General features: G+C 47.6%; 6 protein-coding genes across 6 annotated transcripts; 2 read left to right on the top strand and 4 right to left on the bottom strand.

Annotated features, from left to right (window-relative positions):
* Window positions 1–224: 224 nt before the first annotated feature.
* Window positions 225–3,602, bottom strand: ZCF14 (Zcf14p; the record flags this gene model as incomplete). Its single annotated transcript, XM_020210259.1, has 4 exons — window positions 225–703; window positions 791–2,951; window positions 3,174–3,265; window positions 3,422–3,602. 4 exons carry the CDS (start codon window positions 3,600–3,602, stop codon window positions 225–227), a joined length of 2,913 nt encoding a protein of 970 aa, XP_020063934.1.
* Window positions 3,603–5,521: 1,919 nt separating this feature from the next.
* On the bottom strand, window positions 5,522–8,989 carry ZCF13 (Zcf13p; the record flags this gene model as incomplete). The annotated part of the gene is made up of 4 exons (XM_020208579.1): window positions 5,522–7,239; window positions 7,393–7,988; window positions 8,186–8,301; window positions 8,375–8,989. Coding segments are annotated over 4 exons (3,045 nt in total), but the record flags the coding sequence as incomplete, so codon positions are not given.
* Window positions 8,990–10,727: 1,738 nt separating this feature from the next.
* YBL053 (Ybl053p) lies at window positions 10,728–15,606 on the top strand (the record flags this gene model as incomplete). Its single annotated transcript, XM_020211069.1, has 2 exons — window positions 10,728–10,760; window positions 11,932–15,606. 2 exons carry the CDS (start codon window positions 10,728–10,730, stop codon window positions 15,604–15,606), a joined length of 3,708 nt encoding a protein of 1,235 aa, XP_020063932.1.
* Window positions 15,607–15,698: 92 nt separating this feature from the next.
* CANTADRAFT_277260 (uncharacterized protein) lies at window positions 15,699–16,201 on the bottom strand. The gene has a single exon (XM_020208201.1). It carries the CDS (start codon window positions 16,064–16,066, stop codon window positions 15,791–15,793), a length of 276 nt encoding a protein of 91 aa, XP_020063931.1. The 5' UTR covers window positions 16,067–16,201; the 3' UTR covers window positions 15,699–15,790.
* Window positions 16,202–16,335: 134 nt separating this feature from the next.
* CANTADRAFT_53330 (uncharacterized protein) lies at window positions 16,336–17,604 on the bottom strand (the record flags this gene model as incomplete). The annotated part of the gene is made up of 1 exon (XM_020210194.1): window positions 16,336–17,604. One exon carries the CDS (start codon window positions 17,602–17,604, stop codon window positions 16,336–16,338), a length of 1,269 nt encoding a protein of 422 aa, XP_020063930.1.
* Window positions 17,605–19,144: 1,540 nt separating this feature from the next.
* On the top strand, window positions 19,145–19,537 carry FYV5 (Fyv5p; the record flags this gene model as incomplete). The annotated part of the gene is made up of 1 exon (XM_020211067.1): window positions 19,145–19,537. The coding sequence occupies one exon, from the start codon at window positions 19,145–19,147 to the stop codon at window positions 19,535–19,537; it is 393 nt and encodes a 130-aa protein (XP_020063929.1).
* Window positions 19,538–19,679: the final 142 nt, after the last annotated feature.

Here is a 19,679-nt window from a genome sequence, read left to right as displayed (position 1 = left end):
TCACTTATGAAATATAATTCACAAATACAGACTCAGGCCATAGCATATTTCTAATGGTGCATTTATACATAGAATAGACCGATTTCTGAACCAGGAATCAAATAATTGGGCCGGTATATCAGCTAATATTTTGCCACAACGCGCTCTATTTTACTTGGTACATTTAATGGATGGCCCCGAATTCTCTCTAGGTCATTAGTTAACATTTATTTCTCATGCTACTGTTACCATGAATCACTCACACCATCGATACCCAATAATTGGTCGATTGCAAAATTATTAAAAATGTCATGGGATGTCATAGGAAAATTAAGGTGGTCATCTGGTCCGTTCTGCGAGTTTTTGAGTTGATTATTCAAGCTGTCAGGACTAAGGGGATTAAGAGGGTTGAGCACAGGGTTGGGTAGAATGTTGGCGAGACCTTGAACCATTGAAGCAGACCCCAAGTTACCATCGTGTACTTCTGGATCGTATCCATTATTATTGTCATTCTTCATGTTTGCCATTTGGAGCCATAATCGATCAATATCAGCGTTCTCGATGAAATGGAATTCCTCTATTTCGGAATTGCTGGCTGAATCAACCGAAGAGGGGTAGTTGCTGGTTAGTCCTATTGAATTGTGACCGTAGGGGCTATGGATTGATGGCACGGTAGAGTTCTTGATAGATCCTCTTCCAGCAGATTTTTGTGATTTGCTTGATACTCCCTGGGAAGTAGGTGTTGAGTTCCCATTTCTAAGTTTTACACCAAGCTCGATATCTTCATCATCTATATCGTCGAGTAGATCACTGCTAGCATGGAATATGTTGGCTTTTCTGCAGTACTTTCTGAGCGTAGTTTCCCCGATAAGGATTAACTCATCAAGCTGATCAACATTCATGGGTATCAATGAGATTTTATCTTTTTCAACAGTCTTGTAGAAGTCCTCTCCCATAATCAACTTCAACAAGAATGTGTTTGCCTTTGTCACCCTCCATGCATAATAGTATCTTTGACTTAATCTGGACATGGCCACCATGCAGAATTTCATCAACTTCTCTTGAACCTTGGAGTACTTGCAGAGCTTAGCAAACCTGAGTTTATATTGAAAATCATTTCTCAAGTTTTCTTGATGATTAGAGTCATGTTTCAATCTGAAGATCAGAGCATTAATCCTCACCAAAATTGCCATAGTCAATTGACTGACCCTGTGGATAGTTGATTCGATTATAGGGTTTAAAATCATGTCTGCAGCTTCTCCAAAATTGGTTGAGTTGTTGAGAACTAATGGACAGAATGATGGAATCAATTCAACACATGCAATACTCATGATCTTCTTCAAATAGAAAAAGGAGAAGTTGTACTCCTTCTCTTTCTCGTAGTATAAGTAAATGTGGAAAAAGATAGTCAAGAGGAACGACTCTGCACTCAAAACTTTTCTGCACGCCATTACCTTACTAGCAGGATAGCCCCATACCTCAGAATGGTACGGTTCTGCGAACTTTCTTAGAGGAGGAAAGTTCTGACTCAAATATATTTCCACCTCGCTGACTTGTTCTAATACTTTTGCAAGCTTGGTGGGGTTTTTCATATCAAGGCACATCTCTAACAAAGGAATCAACTTGTCGCAGAAATGGTTCATGCGTTCGAAACCTTCAATCACATTCTCTTCCATCTTGTGGTCTTTGATGTTGGAACATTCAGGTTTGAAGTAAGGGAGTTTTGTGTCGTGGTATCTGTTACTTATGCTGAGAGGATTACCGTACTTGAATGCCTGAGCAACATCACTCATCACCAAGAAGTACCATATTTTTCTGCCCAAGTTGTTTGTACGGCCGTCCTTGGCCAAATCTTCAAACAAATCGGGTTCTCGATTCAATCCTATGGAATATGCCATTTGGGTGAGCATGCCATTAAAGATCTGACTGTCTCCACCGTCGGAGCCATCGCCATCCTCGGGAGAAAACATGTGGTAGCACCTCATGAAGAGGGCACACTGCAACACCACCAAGTTCGTTTTCCAGAGCAATTCGAACTGGTCGAGGCACAACTGAGCCATGTTGGCGGTGTCGATGTTAATGGGGTTGAGCATGAGGTACTTCAACTCCTGGATTTTGGGCGAGGGGTCGGTGGACTTGAGGTTGGTTTCGTTGGCAGCGCTCTTGTTAGAGAAGAGCGACACATAGGTGAGACGCAAGAGGATCAACAAGATGCCGAGGTGGGCAAAGTCCAACCGTTTTTCCACCGTCAAGTCGTCCAATTTCTTGTCCTCGTAGGACTCGGGTCCGAGCAACCGCACCATCTCGGCCTTGAAGTCCTCCTCGTCGATGAACGGGATGTAGGGGTACACCGTCTGGAAAAACTTGGAGATCAACGTCCAGATCACCTTTTTCTTGGGGAGGATGATCTTGATTTTCTCGATCAACTGCAACTCCTGGTCGATCTGACCCTCGTACAACGTGAGCCCCAACGAGATGGCGTTCCTGTTCATGGCACTGCGTTGGAGCTGCTTGTCGGACTTGGACACCGCAGGCTTGATGGTTTTGGACTGCGAGTCCTTGTCGTAGGTACGCAAGTCGTTGTGGCCATCACGGTCGATGGCTCGTTCGCGGAAGTCGGCCTCAGCGTCGTTTTCGTCCGAAACCTCGTCTTCAGCACCCTGGGCCAGTGGCTTGTAGGTGACCATGGACGAAAAGATCACCTCTTTTTTCAGCTTGCGGACATAGTCGAACTTGGACGAGAACATGAACCGCCAGATGCCCAACATTCCTGCGTCCTTCTTGATGAGCGAGAGCCAGGCAAACGGTCCGAAGTTCATTCTTCTGGATGCGTCTTTGATGTGGATGGGGGTGTAGCCGTCGTAGAAGTTGAGCACCTCGTATTCCGAGGCGTACGGATTGACAGCCACCAGGATCTTGGCAGCATCGGAGTTTTCGTTGCTGGAGACCTGGGTGGTTCGGGGGTCCTGGTGCTGGGTGGTGGGGACGTGGATGGGAGGCAACTGGATAGGCACGTTGGTGGCGTAGGGGGGGTAGTTGAGCCTGGCTGGTGCTGGCACTGGCGTGGGAGTGGCAGCATAGCTGTAGCTGGAGGGCGTTGGGTTTGGCGACCCCTGGTAGTACGTAGGGGCAGCAGGAGCGGCGGCAGCGGCGGCGCTGACGGCGTATGGTGCTGGGGCACGCTCTTCTGGTACCTCCTTGTTGGTGAGCGACGCCTCGATGGTCTTGATCTTCTCCTTCAAGAGCTCCAACTCCAGCTTCAACCCTGGGGCCGGCTGCCCGGCTGCTGCCACCAGAAACAGTGGCGCCTGGTACACCGAGTGGTGCTGGGGGCGTTTGGGCTCAGGCTTGGTACGTTCGTTCAACTTCTGGATGGAGAACGTGGGAAGCATGCCGATGTTGGCGGGAGGGTCTCGCTGGTGTCGTCTGGCATCGGCAGGACCTCCTGGAGAGGTGCTCAGGTCGGCAAACTTGGGCTCAGGATACTCACACAACGAAGGCACCTTGTAGCGGACACATGAGGAGCAGGGAGTGCCTCTGTCACACTTGACCTTGCGCTTCTTGCAGTAGTTGCAGCTGAGGGCGATCCTGCTGCGCTTCTTGGGCTGACGGGACTCCGACATGATGTGAGGTTATTGGGTGCTGGAGGGGTGTAGGTTCTTGGGTGTTGGGCGTTGATTATCGGTTATTGGAGAGTGTGGTCTGTGGTCTGGTGTGTGTGGTCTATCTTCTGGTGGTCTGGTGTCTGGAGTTAGCCTGTCTGACAATGGCTGTGCTAGATCGATGCTACTACGAATCTGGCACTCAGGCTATCCGACTATCTGGCTAACTAGCTATCTGGCAATCTCGTGACAGCTGGTACGCTCTGTGGGCTCTCTCAATAGCAGAAGCAGCACCTTGTTAGTCTCTGGATGACGACTGTGCAGTTTGCGATGCTTTGACTGGTGATAACGATTACTAAATTTTCGATTCCAGGATATTTTTCGCTATGGGGGCCATGCCAGTTGATGCCAACGGTGGCTGGCGTGGTATGGACTGGTTCAGACTACAGCGCAGTTGGTACTTTCTTCTACGTGCTACAACCATCACACTGGTGCTATATCCACCTCTGAGCACCCGGTCGCTGTCGGTGGTCGGTTGTACCCAGAAGGGTACGACCGATGTCCGAAAGTCCGTCGGATGGCTCGGGTTTGGTGCTGGGGGCGAAGTAGCGGCTGATTCCCGAGGATTGAAGTACGGATGTTTAGAGGGGGGTTTAGGGAGCCTGTGCTAGCATATAGAAGCCGTATTGGGCCACGAATGGCTGGAGGGTGCTGGTGGTTTTGGGCCGAGCTGTGCTGTCATGGCTGCAGCAATCGGGCGCGAAGCCGAGGCTCCGGATACAGGGAAGCGAGAGATAATATAGGAGGGGTTGGGCGTGCAGGGCCAGGGAGAGGAAGAGAGGAGGGAGAGGAAGGAGAGGAAGAGGAACAGAAGAGGGAGAAGAAGGAAGAAGGAGAAGAAGGATGGAGAGAGAAAGAGGCAGTGAGAGAAGAGGTGTTCTGGGCAGGTTCTGCGTTCTTTCGGTGTAGTTACGGCGTGATTTTTGTTTCACTTCTGCGTCCTTATTACTTTAGTCTGCAGGGTTTGAGAGCATTCCTGTGAGTGCATCCTGTGAGTGCATCCTGTGAGTGCATCCTGTGAGTGGGTTTCTTAAGGCTGAATTGAGCTGATTGGGGGCACGACGGTGATGAGACACCGTGACTGGCCGATGTGTGGCTGTGTGAACATCCTTACATCCACTTTTCTGGGATGAGGCACTCTTCAACATGAACATGGACCCATTTGGTACAAGCGTTAAGCATTGGAGGCGACGCGAGACATACTTCCACTGTCTTGGAATATGCAAAGACCACTACGTAGCTATAGGATCACTACACTGTAGAGAATATGGCTCTATTGCACTGTAGTGAGATATCACTACACTGCAGTCCTCTTATCTTGTAGTGAGATGGCACCCTTTATGAGGTATCTTATTTGGTGAAGCAGTACAAGTTGCCAGTTGGCAGCATTCGTAGTAAAACATTCCGATGGCCATACTATTCGTAAAAAAAGCACCAGTTGCGGAGGCCATATTACATATTATACACTTAAACGTTCATAAATCATTCTTGTCGAAATCCACGTAGACCTCAAACAACTTCAAGAGATCCTCGCTGCCCACCTCGGGGTTCTCAAACACCCCATAGTTGAAATTGTTCAAATTCGAGTAGACAGGAGGGTCTAGTTCTTCCTCGTTGGTTAACGGCGTTTCTCTCAGGTGGAACGAGGGAGGAACCTCCGACCGGTTCAGTCTTCCTCCCGTGGCTGGCTCGGCAGTGTAGTTCTTTGGTGTACTTCCATTGCTGTCGTTGTTGGTTTGACTGGTCGATGGCGACATCGTGAGGAAACTGATACATGGGATCTGGGTGTACGACTGAGGGAATGGAATATTGTTATAAGGAACTGAGTTTTTGGCGAGCGATCCATTGTTTACCAATTTCTTGGTATGCTGCGCTTTTCTCTTTGCCGCCTTCACCCGATGCTGCTCTTCCTTGGCTACTCTGAACTCTTCACACAACTTAGTTAAATATTGCAATTCGTGAATGGTGAAGAATTCCATCAAATTTGTTCCCTGGTGGTCAAACCTCGAATCATTCAAACTCTTCTCGAAAAAAATTCCGGGGTTATCCATACATTGTCTCAACACAAAATAACTCATCACATAAAGTTTGTATGAATTGATGTATGTTTGACTCAACTTTCTGAAATTACCCACGAATAATTCTGCCTCAAGAAGAACAATATTAAACAAGATATCGATAACTTCTAAACGCTCCCTGACACTTGGGTCTTTTTGAGCATTTATAGTGCAGTCTTTCTTGTGATGCAACAATCTCACAAACAAGGAAGTCAAATAACTATGAGTCTTGATCATACACCTTTCATTGTAGGCAGTCAAGACATAATCATAGTTTCTGCCAAATAACTCAACCGAGTTGTCCAAGACATAGGACATGATGTAAACCAATTGAATCACACTCTTACTGAAAATCTTAAAGAGTTCAATTCCTGCCTTCATCAAGGGAGTTTTTGAATTATTATACTCGTTTTCGTAATGAATTGCAATCATATAATAGAGACAACTCAAATTCGTTCTCAATTGTATGAAGATACAAAACTTGATCACTTTGATGTAACTCTTTTGTCTCTCAGCTGATTCCATGGGGAAACCATTAGGAGGCTCATATTCGGCGGGTTTGCAAATGCAATCCTTGAAAAAGTCCTTTCCGAAAAAGTCAAAGAAAATCTCTTCCAAACGGTTTGTTTCCTTGAGCAAATCAATTATCTTTGGTTGAACTTGGACATTTGTGATCATATTCAGGATGTTTCGATATATCGTGTTGATTTCCCTGAGTTTCCGAACTATTAAATTCATTTCACCAGTGGGATCATTAACATAAGTGGGTGGTTGCACATCACTCAGTTCCAAATTATTGATTTTCATTGGCAACCCTGTGTGAATGGCACAACTTCCATCAACCATTACTAGGTGATACCACAAACTTCTCCATGTTTTTATTAAAGGCTCGCGCTTGTGGATAGTTTCATGGGCAACGTAGTTGGTAGGGTCTCTGTTTAATCCAATTGACATGGCATGGGTCATGATAACACCAAACAAAATGTTGGCGTCAGCTCCACCTAAACCAAGACAATCATCAGGAACAACTTGACGATAGAAATGAAGAATTGTAAGGCATTGCACCAACTTGAAGGATGATTTCAGTGCCAATGGGTCTGGGATACACAATTTAAGCACTGCGAGAAGGGTCTCAGAGTTGATCCGTTTCATATCCTTGACAATACTCTTTTCATCAGAACTGTAATCGTTGTTGACAGGGTCATTATGGATCAAACTTAAGTAGCCAAGTCTAAGCACAAGTAGAAGTATACCCAAAATGTTCAACGAGTTTTCATTCTCGACCTTGATTTCCGTGTAGAACTCAGTATTCAAGATTGGAAAAGATGGAAAAATGATCTGTAAATCCATCTGGAACGAATTTTCGTCGATAACAGCAATGAATGGATGTACGTATTTGAAGAACCGACAGAACAACTTGAAGATGTTCAACTGGTTTGGCAAGATTTTGACCACTGCTTTTTCGACAACAGAGTAGTAGGCTTTTCTGTTTTTCTTGTCCACGCTGGCGGCACTGGCCTGAAGAAAAAGCTGAGAGATATCTATAAGGTCGTGATTTTTGGACTTTGTTTTGACTTTCTGGGTGTCGGCCGTTTTAGTGGAGGCCATTCTTTTGTTATTGGAGGCTTCTGCCTCGAATTTTCTCTTCTTGGAGGGTTCATGGCTGGACTCAGAGGAGCTTTCCTTGTCCTTACCGGATGAGTCGTCGTCGTCGTCGTCGTCGTGATTGTTAATGGACGAGATGTTGATTCTATCCACGATCAATGCATCCTCCTCTACGATATCCCCAGGCTCGTCATCCACCTCTGCGTTGGTGACCAGGGTGACGGTCTCCGACACTGCAGACATGGGCGATGCTTTGTTGGGGGTATCGTCGAAAGCACGCTTGTTGGGAGTGCTCAGGCTTGAGGGCATACTGGCGTTAGAGACCGTGTCGCCAGCCCCATTTGCAGCCGAAGCGTTGGGCGACGACAACGACGAGGAGTCAAACTTATTGCGTCTTTTGATCGACTCGTTTTTGATGAACTTAGTCATTTCGCCCGACTTGAACAAGAGCACGGCGTAGCTCCGGAGGATCTTAATGAACGGATCGCTCTTGGTCAACCCGATGTACGACATTGTGCCCTGCTGCTGCCATGAGGGGCCCTCGAGGCTGAGCGAGTAGCTGGCATTGGCGAAGGTGTCCATGGTGTCGTTGGGGTTGACCTGGAGACTGGCGTTGGGGCCCAACGATACCTTCACGAGGCCTGCGGGCTCGGGTTTGGGCTCAGGGTTGCTGGACGCCGACGAGCTGGTGGAAACCACACCGTTCAGGCTCAGCACCGGGAGCTGAGGGCGCGCAAATGTGTCCAGCGGCTCACGCTTGGGCGGCAGCGCCTTCAACTGGCCACCTGGCGATAGTATCGATGGGAGTGGCTGGTAGGAGGTGTGGGTGAGCGACTTGGTGCGGACGTGGTGGCCGTAGGGCGAGTGGGTGGACGGCGACACGCCAGGCTCGGAGTCGGGGCTGGAGAAGAAGCCTGCAGCCAGCTTGGCAGCGGGTGGGGGGAAGAACTGGGGGAGGTGCACGGGGTGGAGGTGGTGCGGTGGTGCTGGCGCAGGTGCTGGTGGAGGAGGTGGTGGTCCCTGGAGGTGGTGCAGAGGCGCTGGAGGCGCTGGGGGCTGGTGGTGGTGCACGGGCAGTTGGTGGTTCTGGGGCAGCTGGTTTGGTGGCAGCTGGTTTGGTGGCAGCTGGTGCTGGTGGTGCTGGTGGTGCTGGTGGTGCTGGTGGTGCTGGTGGTGCTGGTGGTGCTGGTGGTGCTGGTGGTGCTGTTGTTGGTGCTGGTGGTGCTGGTGCTGGTCGTGCTGGGGCCCCTGTGGCAGCGAGCCTGGTGGCGGGAGCGGCTGGAGGCCCTGGTGGTGGCTCTGTGGGTGTTGTAGCACGCTCTGTGGGTGCTGTAGCACTCCCTGGCGGTACTCGAGTGGCGCTGGTGCGTAGCCGCCATGGCCCACGGGAGGGAGTGGTTGGTGCTGGAGCGCTACGCCTGGCGGTGGAATGGCATGGAGTGCTCCTGGCGGGTACTCGTGATGGGGGGGTCCGTAGGGAGCAAACGTGGTGATGCCAGCACCAGCGCCTGGTGGTGGTACTCCTTGGTCGTCGTCAGGGTCAGCCTCGTAGTAACAGAGGTGAGCAATCGACTTCTTTTTGCACAGACCACAGACAGGACGGGTCTTGTCACACTTCGACTTGCGCTTACGGCATACCAGGCAAGAGGCTGGAATGCGGAACCGCTTCTTGTAGGGTAAGTCCATGGTAGCTCCCTTTGGTGGGACAGGGAGATATGGGCAGGTTGGAGTGAGTGCGGACCACCAAATTTTCTGGTGAGAATTGGCGGTCAGGTGCGGAGGGGGGTGTTATATGGGCGAGCAAAGGCTGCAAATGCAACTGGCAGCAGGCAGAGGGTGGTGGGTGCATGGAGTTGTGCAGCAAGCGCAGAGATGGCAGGTTGGGAGGGGGAGGGGGGGTAGAGAGACAGGTCGGCCTGCGACAGCATGTTGCCGAAGACGCACCACGGGCGGTGCAGGCGGGATTTCGGCGCAGGGCCGGCGGTTTGGGGCCGCCAGAAGCCGTGGAAATACTCAGAGGACGTGGTTAGGGTGGAGGGTGGAAGTGTAGATGGATAGCTGGAGGTGGCCACCGGCCCGGTGGCCACATTACCGTGGTGACTGGACCCCACATCGCGGCGTTCGGTTGCGTCTGGGCCTGGTGCGAACAGTGCGTGGAATCTCGTATCTGGTCGGGTGCAGGCGGCGCATGCAAGACAAAAGCACAGCCGTGACCAGGTGTGCCCTGGGCCAAGCTGAGAAGGGGGAGTTCCAGCCAATAGCCGCGCTGGAAGGTGAATAGGGTTAAGCAGTGAACGTTCCAGTAGGAGCCCAGCCGAGGCTGGCTACTAAAACTAGGCCGGATTCACCACGGGCGCCCGACTCACGCCAGATACCTGCTGCTGCAGATGCATTGCATCGGTTACAATTCCGCATCCTTGATTCGCCACCTGCTGCGCAAGTTCATGCACCAGTGGTGTGTCGGAAGCAGCATAATTGGCTCATCGGCAGTCAACAAGCCCTGAACGGGAAGCTGCGACACTGGCCGGTTGCGGTGGCGGGGGAGGATCGTAATGGGCCTGCTGGCGGGGCTGACAAATTGTCGCAGTCGTGTCGTGTCGCCGGGCGTCCTATGCAGAAGTCCGGGCTGGTAGCCTCTTTTGGAAGTGCGTTAGCGCGCATTAGTCTCGTTATTGTTAGAACAATTGGCGAAGGAATGTCACAAAGGGCCCGCACTGGCACGCACTGGCAGACATTCAAGTATCACTGGCTCCAGACACTTCCATGTCAACCCTCCAGGCACTCACCAGGCACTCTCCACACACTGCTCGGTCTCTTCCTCCCGCACATGTCTGCGCTAATTGCATCCTTGCCTCCATGCACCATGCATTCGCCTGCGCGCTCAAAATTTCCGACCACCGCTGGTAACTCCGTGCCGATGACTTCCAGAATTTTCACTACGCCCTCTCGATGCATGCTGGCTTCTGGCGGGGGCCTGTCCGGAATTAGCACCCCTAACTGTGCCAAAATATCCGTGCAGCGTGTTGGGCTACCAGATCCGGGCCACTACTACTGGACTACACCTTAATTATTGTCCTGCTCGGGTAGGTAAATTCATGGTATACTGGACGTCTGGTGTCTGCAATAATGGTGATACTACCATGAAGAATCTGACTCGACGTGCTGAGGGGTACTCAGGTGACTCTTGAGTTACCTTACAAGACTTCTACGGGTTTTTCGCGTCTTTCTGCTTGACTTATTGCCCATTTGCCGGGGATTCTGTCTAGGAAATAATATGTATGGAGGCACGGAGGTTGCATTGATTCTGTGCTTCCATCCGTTTATTGCTTCATTCCGGAGCCTCGGCAACGGTCGTTAAGCGTAGTGTGGTATAGGTAAGCCACAAAATTCCTCACGAAATCCCCGTAATGGTATGACTAGTGCAATGAAATTCGAATACGTTTACAGTTACTCGTTGGTGTATCGTTACGCTGAATACTCCAGGAATTTCCTGCTGAAAACGGGTCAACCCCTCGATATCCTGGCAAATTGTTCCCCCTCTTCTGGATGCAGCAACCTCGGAGTCGATATTGTCTTAGTTCTTGGCCCATTTTCTGGAAAATCGAAATGCTCACTACCCTCGTAATGCTCCTACAGACAAGTTAGGATTTTAATCCAAACTTCATTATCTTCTTGCACCACCTCGTTCTAGTTCAGACGCTATTTCTGGCCCGGACTGCCACATATTATTTACTGATACGCTAGTCACCCAGCGCATATTGATGTAGATTAGCGATCCCACCAGGTTATTTTTGCTTGAATTCGATTTTTCGCACCAGTAAAGCTCTTCTTATGCACTATTTTGCTATATTTTCTTAGGGCTAAGGAATTTTCCGTTTATATTTTAGTCGGTAAGTACTACAATCGGGTGTTATAGACAATGGGTGGCGATATGATGCCTGGTTAGACTGTGCGGTTCGTGCGCTTTTAGCGGGTTATTATTGGGTGTGCCTATTCTTGGACTGTACTGATTGGTGAGTGTGCAGTGTTCTATTTGGCGTTGTTGTTCAGAGCTTCACTGCTATATGCAGAGATCAGTGGGAGTGGGTGGGCTTGGCCTATTTGTAATTGTACTATTTGGGTTATCGCTTACTTCGATATAACGTTATGCCTTTCTAAGAGCGATTCCTCTATTTTCTCTTTCCAGACTCCAATGCCCAGAATAGCTCATCTTGGCAGCGGTCATTACCGAATTACCCATTTCTGGTTACATCAATATATCTTGGTAGCATCATAAGCCAAGTGCTTGATATTATTATTTCATACATTTTCCAAAAAATCAACATGATTACTCTAAAATCTCTAACAATGGATTTTGTTCAAAAATTGTGTATTTTTTATCTTTTAGTGAGGAACCAAAACTATGCTCGAAGTGCTATTGTTAGATATTTCTCTGGCCTCTTTGATTCGAAACATGGCTAGATTACGCCACTCGACACTCTCACCACGCCCAACAGGACTTTCGAGGAATCCCTGTCTGTTCGTTTTCCTGCTAGATAAAATGTCGCAAAACACGACAATGTCGCACACCCCACCCAAATCATCGCTAGACGCGTCTGCCCCAAAGCTACATCACCACCATGAGCCAGTCTGAAGACGACTACGCCCACGATGACGACCTCAACGACTTCGTCGTGTACGAGCCCATCCCCCAGGAGGCGCCAGAATCCGAAGACGTACTCCAGCGAGACAGAATCCTCGAGATGACCTCCTCACTCAAGCCCAACGAGACCCAGACCCAGAAGCTCCTCCGTGCCCACATCTCGGTATTGGCGTCAGCACTCGGAGGTCCTGACCACACTTCGGCAGAATCGCCACCTCCCTACAAGCTTGGTCACGACGCGTTGGCGTGCTTGAAGGACATCAAACGGTGGATCAAGTCGTTCGATGAGAAGAACAATCGCTACGAAGTGGCGTTGGCATGTGCTGACTCCGGATTGGTGGCCAACGACTTGGTGGTTATATTGTGCCAGTGGGAGGCCCAGTGTCAGCGCAAAGAAACCATCAAAAACGCTCGTACCTCCGAGAAGATCATGTTGGCATGTCTTGAGTTGTTGGTGCTTTTAACGTGGCCAGTGGAATTGGGGGCCGATTTGTCCCCCAACCAGAAGCTCCTTTATGCTGACATCAAGAAGGCCCAGCTCACCTACAAACACTGCATTTTGTCCTACAAAAACGGACACACTCTCAAGGCCATCATCCGGTTGGTGTTGCCCACTATTGCCAAGAGCAAGCTCGATAGAGAGCCTCGTGACAACGCCATTCTCCGGCTCGTGCTCTATTTCTTGAGAAACGTGCTCTTCATAGAGCCAGCCACCTCCTCCATCTCCACCAAGTCGCTGAAGCCAGTCATTGATGCTGATAATATGCCCGCCAACATCTCCTACGACGACATTTCCTTGAATACCGTGCTACAAGCCTACAAGAAGAACAAGGCATTGATGCTCTTGCTTACTATTTCGGGCTCGGTTGGTACTGAGTTCGATAAGCAGATGTTTGGTCCTTCGTGCTTGGAATGTATATATTTGATTATTCGAGGAACGCTGGCCAAAGACGTTCTAGGATTGAGCTCAAGCTCTAAACGCGACGCTGACCAACCAGCCAATTCCACTGTCCCTCAGTCCAATAATGCCAGTGCCTCCAAGCCTCTTCAGTCCTACACAACCACAACCGGAATGCAACTCCTGGACCTTTTGGCGGATGAATCTCAAAAGAAAAAGAACCAGAACCAGCATTTGCAGACTAGACACGGAAGGTTCGGCACTCTCCTCTCCCTTCGCACCAATGATGCCAATTCCTACGTGATATCGGGCCAGGAGGCCTTGTACGATACCGAATCCACCCTTGAAAAGTTGGACAGGACCAAGAAATGGAACAACCGCAATCTCTTCAAATACGACGCGGACGAGTTTGTCAAGACCAGTGTTCCTGTCTACTTAAATCATCAAGGAAGACAGATTCTTGCGGAGTTCATTGACCAGATTTTATGTGGTGGATGCTTCAACAACTTGATCGAGGGAATATCATCCATTTTTGCTGGTTTGACAGATCTCACTTACGTAGATGAATACGAGAAAGCTACATTTTTCTTGACATTGTCGTGGTTTTTGAAATACAAGAGGGAGGTCAAGGCCAATGGATGTGTTGTGGAAGACTCCAATGATTTTGGATCTATTGGAGCAGGATTGAGTGAGGTCAATTTTATTTTGATCATATCTTATCTCCGAGAATCATATGCTGCTAAGCGTTGGAGTTCCCTTCATGCTGCCATGATATGCTTCAGGGAGTTGCTTGAAATCTCCCAATCATTGTTTGGGAAAACTCAAGGTGAAGATGAGTCACAACATGAAATCGATAGAGAGTTGGCAGAAGGCATCATTAGAAAGCTCTTCTCGTTCAGTGATTTCTTGAATATTATAATCCAGATTCCACAAACAGCAGCCAAGCATTCTCCAGACTACTTGAGTGTCAGTATTTCAGTAGTCCACATTATTCTAAAATCTTTCAAAACATTTGCAGAAGAAGATATGAAGCTTTACATTCAGACCAAAAGAAAAAAGGCAAGACAGAATAAAAAGAGAATCAATGGTCTTGATAAAAATACTGAAGACTCGCTTAGAGATGTTATAGAAAATTCAGATGACGAAGAATTTGAGGACAGGATTAGCCAGGTTAAAAGAGAAAGAAGATTGGATTTCAACACAACAGAGATACGATTCTTTCAAACATCTATAGTGTCAACATACATTGAGTATTTATCCAGATATGAAGATCTTACTAACGAGGAGATAAAACGGTGCTTGACTTACTTCCATCGTTTGTTTGTGGTGAGAAAAGACTTCACTGGTTTGTATCGTTTGGATTTCATGAATATTATCCACAAATTGAGAAGCTATTTGCCCAGAGGATCAAGTATAAGAAATCACGTTGACGAGTTCATTTACTACTTCATGAAGAAATTCAAGGTGGCATTGGCAAGATTTCCAAACCCGATAGAGATCTTATTTCCCAGATTCGAAGATGCAGAATGCAAGACTTATTTGGCTACAGGCGAGCTATACATAAAACCAGAAACGTCCAAAGGATCTAATATGCCAAGGTTGGCAAAGGCATTGGAATTTGTTAGAGATAACTTGTCAATGGATGAAAAATTCAAGATTCTTATCAGTAACTTGCATATCGAGGAGAAGGAGAATTTTCTTAAGTGGTTGATTGAAGACTTGGATAGAATCTTGAAAGAAAGAGTTCTCAATCCAGGTCAATATTCACTTAAACCAACCCCCCAATTCCGTCGTAACTTGATCAATTCGGGAACGATTAGATTCTTATTGAGTATAGTGGGGTTCGAACTCCCTTTCATATTAGACGAGAATTGTGAGCTACCAGAGACAATTACTAACGAATCTTTGACCGAGTCTCTTGACTTAATTCGCAAGTGGAATGCCCAACAGCCAGCAGTATTTGAGGATGATAAAAATCCATCTTATTTCTTAAGAACCCGTGACACTTACAGTGAGAACTACGGCGACGACGACATTGACTATAATGGGAGACTCGAGGAAGATAACGATGCTATTGCATTTGTGACGGAACCAAATGCTAATGGTGCCAGGAACAATCTTAACGAATTGGATACTCTTGACGAACTCGAGAGATCTTTAGACTTGAGTGGATTAGAAAGAGGTAAGGCCAGAAAGAAGACAACTACAACCAAATTCAAGCCTGCCATCAAGGCAAAGAAGGTTCCTAGAGAGAATTTGACTCGACGCCGTCCTCCAAAATCGTTCAACGTTACTTCAGACGACGAAAGCGGACACATGCCTATAAAATCAGCAGAGTACATTCGCGATTCGGATGACGAGTCCGACGCTGAGAAAGAAACTCAGTTCTTCGAGCGTGAAGAGAGGTTACGTCAGCTTTTGACTGCTTCTGGTGGAATAGTCAATCCAAAGCAATTGAAAGCATTTAAAGAAGCATGGTCAAAGTTGGAATCCAGCCGAGGACAAGAAACTGCCGAATCAGTTTCTTTGGCGCTCAAGGAAACTTCGTTGTTCGTTGACTCAGAAAATGAGGAAACTCCCAGTCAATTCACCCAAAGTCAAGCTTCTCAGGATTTACCTGCTTCTCAATTGTCTCAGACCAGCTTGTCAGAAGATTCTGAAACTGAAGAAGTGGACGAAGAGATCGAAAGGAAAAGAAAAGCCGACGATGTTACAGCTCCGAGAAAGAGGAGAGTGATCTTGAGCGACGAAGAAGATGAGTGATGACTGAAGTTTAATAGTATATCGAGTGCAACGAAGTGGAGGCTTAATGTCGATTGCTAGTCATAATGGCATTGTGAACCAGTACATCCGCCAATTATCTATTGTAGTTATGTTATTTGACTTTTAATATATCTATAAGCTCGCGTTAATTTTTCGCAGCCACGCATAAGCAGATACTAGACCACTATCCAGCACATCTATGTCTCGTATATGATGTCAGCTTATTTGGTCGCAATTGACCAGAGCCTATTGGCCAATCCTCAACAATGACGAGTACATATACGAGGAGAGCAATTAAAGGAGAGTCTGTATGCAACTTTAGACGGGTGTTGCGGGACGGCCGATTCGGGCACCAGACTAATATTTTCTGCTTGAGTCTTCGGCAAACCTTTCTCCTTTTCCTGGTTGAACTTGCCTCAAATTTTTGAGAGTTAATCCTGACATTATGAGGTCCCCACATTATTCAGGCAAGGTAGTTAACCGAGGGCATATTATTACCCATTATTGAATAAGATCTAGACAGATTTTCATGCTCGGGTATGACACCTTGGGGAATTCGCATGTTAAACTGAATTTGAGATCTAGAGGACTGACCTTAGATAAAGTGAAATATTGGGTATTCACTTCTGATATAGCAATTGGACCACTTATCATTGGTAGACTGTCCTCTTGTTAATGGAATTTAAGTGCTTTACCAGAATTACACCCAACAATGTTTCAAGCGCATCCCTAGTCTTCAACACAGTGGCCATCGCTCTCCCCTTTCATGCTGGTCCTGATACTCATGTATGAACTGATGAACATCACCATGAACCCAAAAATCACACAAGCCACACTCGGAAGGGCCTTTCTCACGATGAAACGTCTCTTGCCCGCACCGTCAAGTTTGGAGTAGTCCGACTGCTCCCACACCAACTTCAAGTAACACATGGGAGGCACGATGTATGCCATCAACGAAGCGGAGGTGGCACCAATCAACTCCAAAATTATTCCCAAGTTACATGTGAACAACGACACTGACATCGACGAAAACACCAAAAATGTGGTCAAGAAGAAGTGCTGCTTTGAGCTGAGCTCCAAGTGGGCTGTGCTTCCTCCCTGGCCATCTCCGGACAACACTATGTCCTTCAAGACATCGCGAATGACAAAGATTTCCAAAGGAAACGTCGTCATCATGTTGAGGCCAAAGCAGAACCGTGCCAAGTTGATCCAGTTGTCGTCGCTCTTGAAGTTGTTCAAGATGTTGCCCTTGGTCTTGTCACCAAAGTTGAGCAAGCCGTTGATGCCCATGGCCATGCAGCACACCATCGACACCCCGCAGGCGATGTGGGTCAAGCGGTTGAACTTGTCCATCGACGCGTTCTTCATGGAGTTGTAGATGAACATAGTGTTGTGGTGACAAACCAATGCAAACGAGATCACCAGAATGCCCTGGAAGATGTTGTAGTTGACAGTCCACTGGGGAGCGGTGAGCAGGCCCTTCAACGCTGGGTCGATGAACGGAGCTCTGGTCACGGTGAGTACCACGATGATCAACATGCCCACCAAGGCAAAGCCACTGGCCTTGGCCAAGTTGGAGATGTCCCGGTTCAACGAGAGAGGGTACGAGATACAGGTGGTGAAGATGACGATGATGGAGTTCCGCTTAAAGAGCCACCCGAGCACGGAGCCGCTGGCTGTAATGCTGTGGGGTATGAACGCCTTCAACACGTGTGGAATGGTGTCGCCTATGATCACACAGAAGGCCATACACCCGCCGTAGGCAAAGCTGCTGATGCTCAACAAGAGCAAGAGACGTCCCCACCGTCCGTAGCAGTAGCTGACGGTGTCCTGGTACGAGCGGGTGTTGGAAAGCGTGGCGTTGACCACGATGAGACGGAGGGTCCAGTCGATCAACACCGTCAAGAGCACCATCACCACGATGCCGCCCAAGAGCCCACTATTGCGGAACGCAAACGGCTGTCCGATGATCCCAGCGCCCAAGATGGAATTGGCCATGTTCATGAACGCCATGCGCATGTTGGAGGACCCTTCCTCTGGTTCCGAGGACGACTGTGTTTCATAGTCCAACGAATCGATGGTATCGAGCTCAAACTCCTCGGGATTTTGGGGGTTTGGGGAGTTTTCGAGAATGGGTGCTGCTTGGGGCGACGGGCTGGTGTGAGACGGCGAGGCTGGCCCGCTGGGCACAGCTTGGTATGGGGTTTTGGCAGACATGGTGTTGGAAAGATGTAAGACACGCGACAAATAGACTAGATAAGGCGTTTATGTGTAGGATATTGACATGAGAAATGGCTGGGAGTAGTGGATTGATTCTGCGAGGGAAAAGAAGGGGAATTGTAAGGATAATAGGAACGCTATACAGTATGCTCGGAGAGTACGGATTGCCATGGGAGACAGATAATATCTCACACTTAAGTGTGAGAAGTTATGCTCGAAATGATCCATGGGAACAACATTTACAAGAATGATTCAGGCCCAAGGTTTGTAATTGTAGGCTCTGATCGAAAGGATTATTGAAATTGAAATAAATGTGTCCGTAAACCCACACAGTGAATAACAATGAGAAGAGAGCCAAACATATATTGAGTATCATCTTCGTACCATTACACCCACCATTCATCCGACTTTGGTTCACTTAAAATGCTTCAATTATACACCTTTGAAATAAATGGAGAAATTGTGCAAGAGTTCAGCTCAAGGTTGTCAAGGTCAGCGTTATTTAAATTATCTCGCTAGGGTTGATGCTGCCGTCCCCAACTCTGAGTGGCTAATCTAAACGAGTGATCCATGTGTTGAAATTAAGGAAAGCTGCTTAAATAGCTGGAAACATCGGCAATAATTCGAATAATCGTGCATCAAGCTGTTGGCTTCAAGGAGTCAACTGTGCGTCTTCTGAGCCAATTTCTGAGCCAATTTCTGAGCCAACTTCATTCCGTCTACGTACGAAACGATTGGATCAGTTCTTACGGTTGTTCTTCTTTCCAGCTCCCTTTACAAAGTACTAGAATTAAATGAATAGGAATAAAATATGGTAACACCACTTCGTAGGATATTATACCTTAATCACTAAGTACTTCCTGCTAAGGAATTCATCAAAAGTGCAGTCCGATTCCTAAATTTATAAAGTCCATAAATATAAAAAACCATTAATTTATTTTAATTACTACAGACCAACATATTTTGGATCTCTGTCCTTTATATTTTACCCACTACTCAACTAAATTCATCCTCGCATTTGTAAAATATTAGATACTGTTGTTCCCCATAGCAGTTTCTTTTTGCAAAAGGAAACGAGTTCTGAATAGGACACAATACTATTTTTATACTATTATTCTGTCATAGCCAAGTACTGACAGGAAATTCCAGAGAACTACTATACAACCGTCTAAGGGTTCCAAATATTTTCCATCAAGGTAACTCAATGACTGCCCCATAGCTCCCCCCAAATTGCCCCACGCTAATCACATCATGTCCTGCATATGTCCTCATCCCAATAATTTATCCATCGCTTCACCATTTCTTCATCACCATCACCATGCCCCCAAAGAGATACGTTGACCGTAAAGAGTCCAAGTCTAGAGACATCAAGAAGGCCTTGACCCACAGGGCCAGATTGAGAAAGGGCTACTTCAAATTATTGGAGCAAGAAGGCGAGTCGATCCCCGAGAAAGATGTGGCCAAATCGGAAGAAAGGGCCAAACCCACGATGAACTACGCCGAAAGAGCCAAAATTGCCAAGCAGAGAAAGGAGGAACAGAGAAAGGAGAAGTTGGAAAGAGTCCAGGACAGAAGAAAGGCCATCGAGAAGAAAGACAAGGAGAGAGAGTTGAAGAAGTTGAGGCTCAGTCAGAAGACCAAAACTGGCCAGCCTTTGATGGGTCCCAGAATCAACAACCTTTTGGAAAAGATCAGAAAGGACGTGAGCTGAGGACGAGAACGCAATACAGAGGTTCGCTGTTTTCATGAAATCCACACTTCTACTGGATATGTCACACTGCGGCTTCTGCCGACTTGGCAATGTTACGGCTCAACCACGCTACGTGCTTCACTTCTAATATTCATATTCCTCG

This window comes from Suhomyces tanzawaensis, assembly GCF_001661415.1.
Source record: "Suhomyces tanzawaensis NRRL Y-17324 unplaced genomic scaffold CANTAscaffold_5, whole genome shotgun sequence".
Taxonomy (NCBI): domain Eukaryota; kingdom Fungi; phylum Ascomycota; class Pichiomycetes; order Serinales; family Debaryomycetaceae; genus Suhomyces; species Suhomyces tanzawaensis.
Note: the sequence above shows the minus strand (reverse complement) of the source record. Positions and strands in the feature narration are given on the sequence as shown.

Bases quoted from the DNA above. Each gene is read 5' to 3' on its own strand.
- CANTADRAFT_277260 (XM_020208201.1), bottom strand. From the start codon at position 16,066: ATGTGGGGACCTCATAATGTCAGGATTAACTCTCAAAAATTTGAGGCA.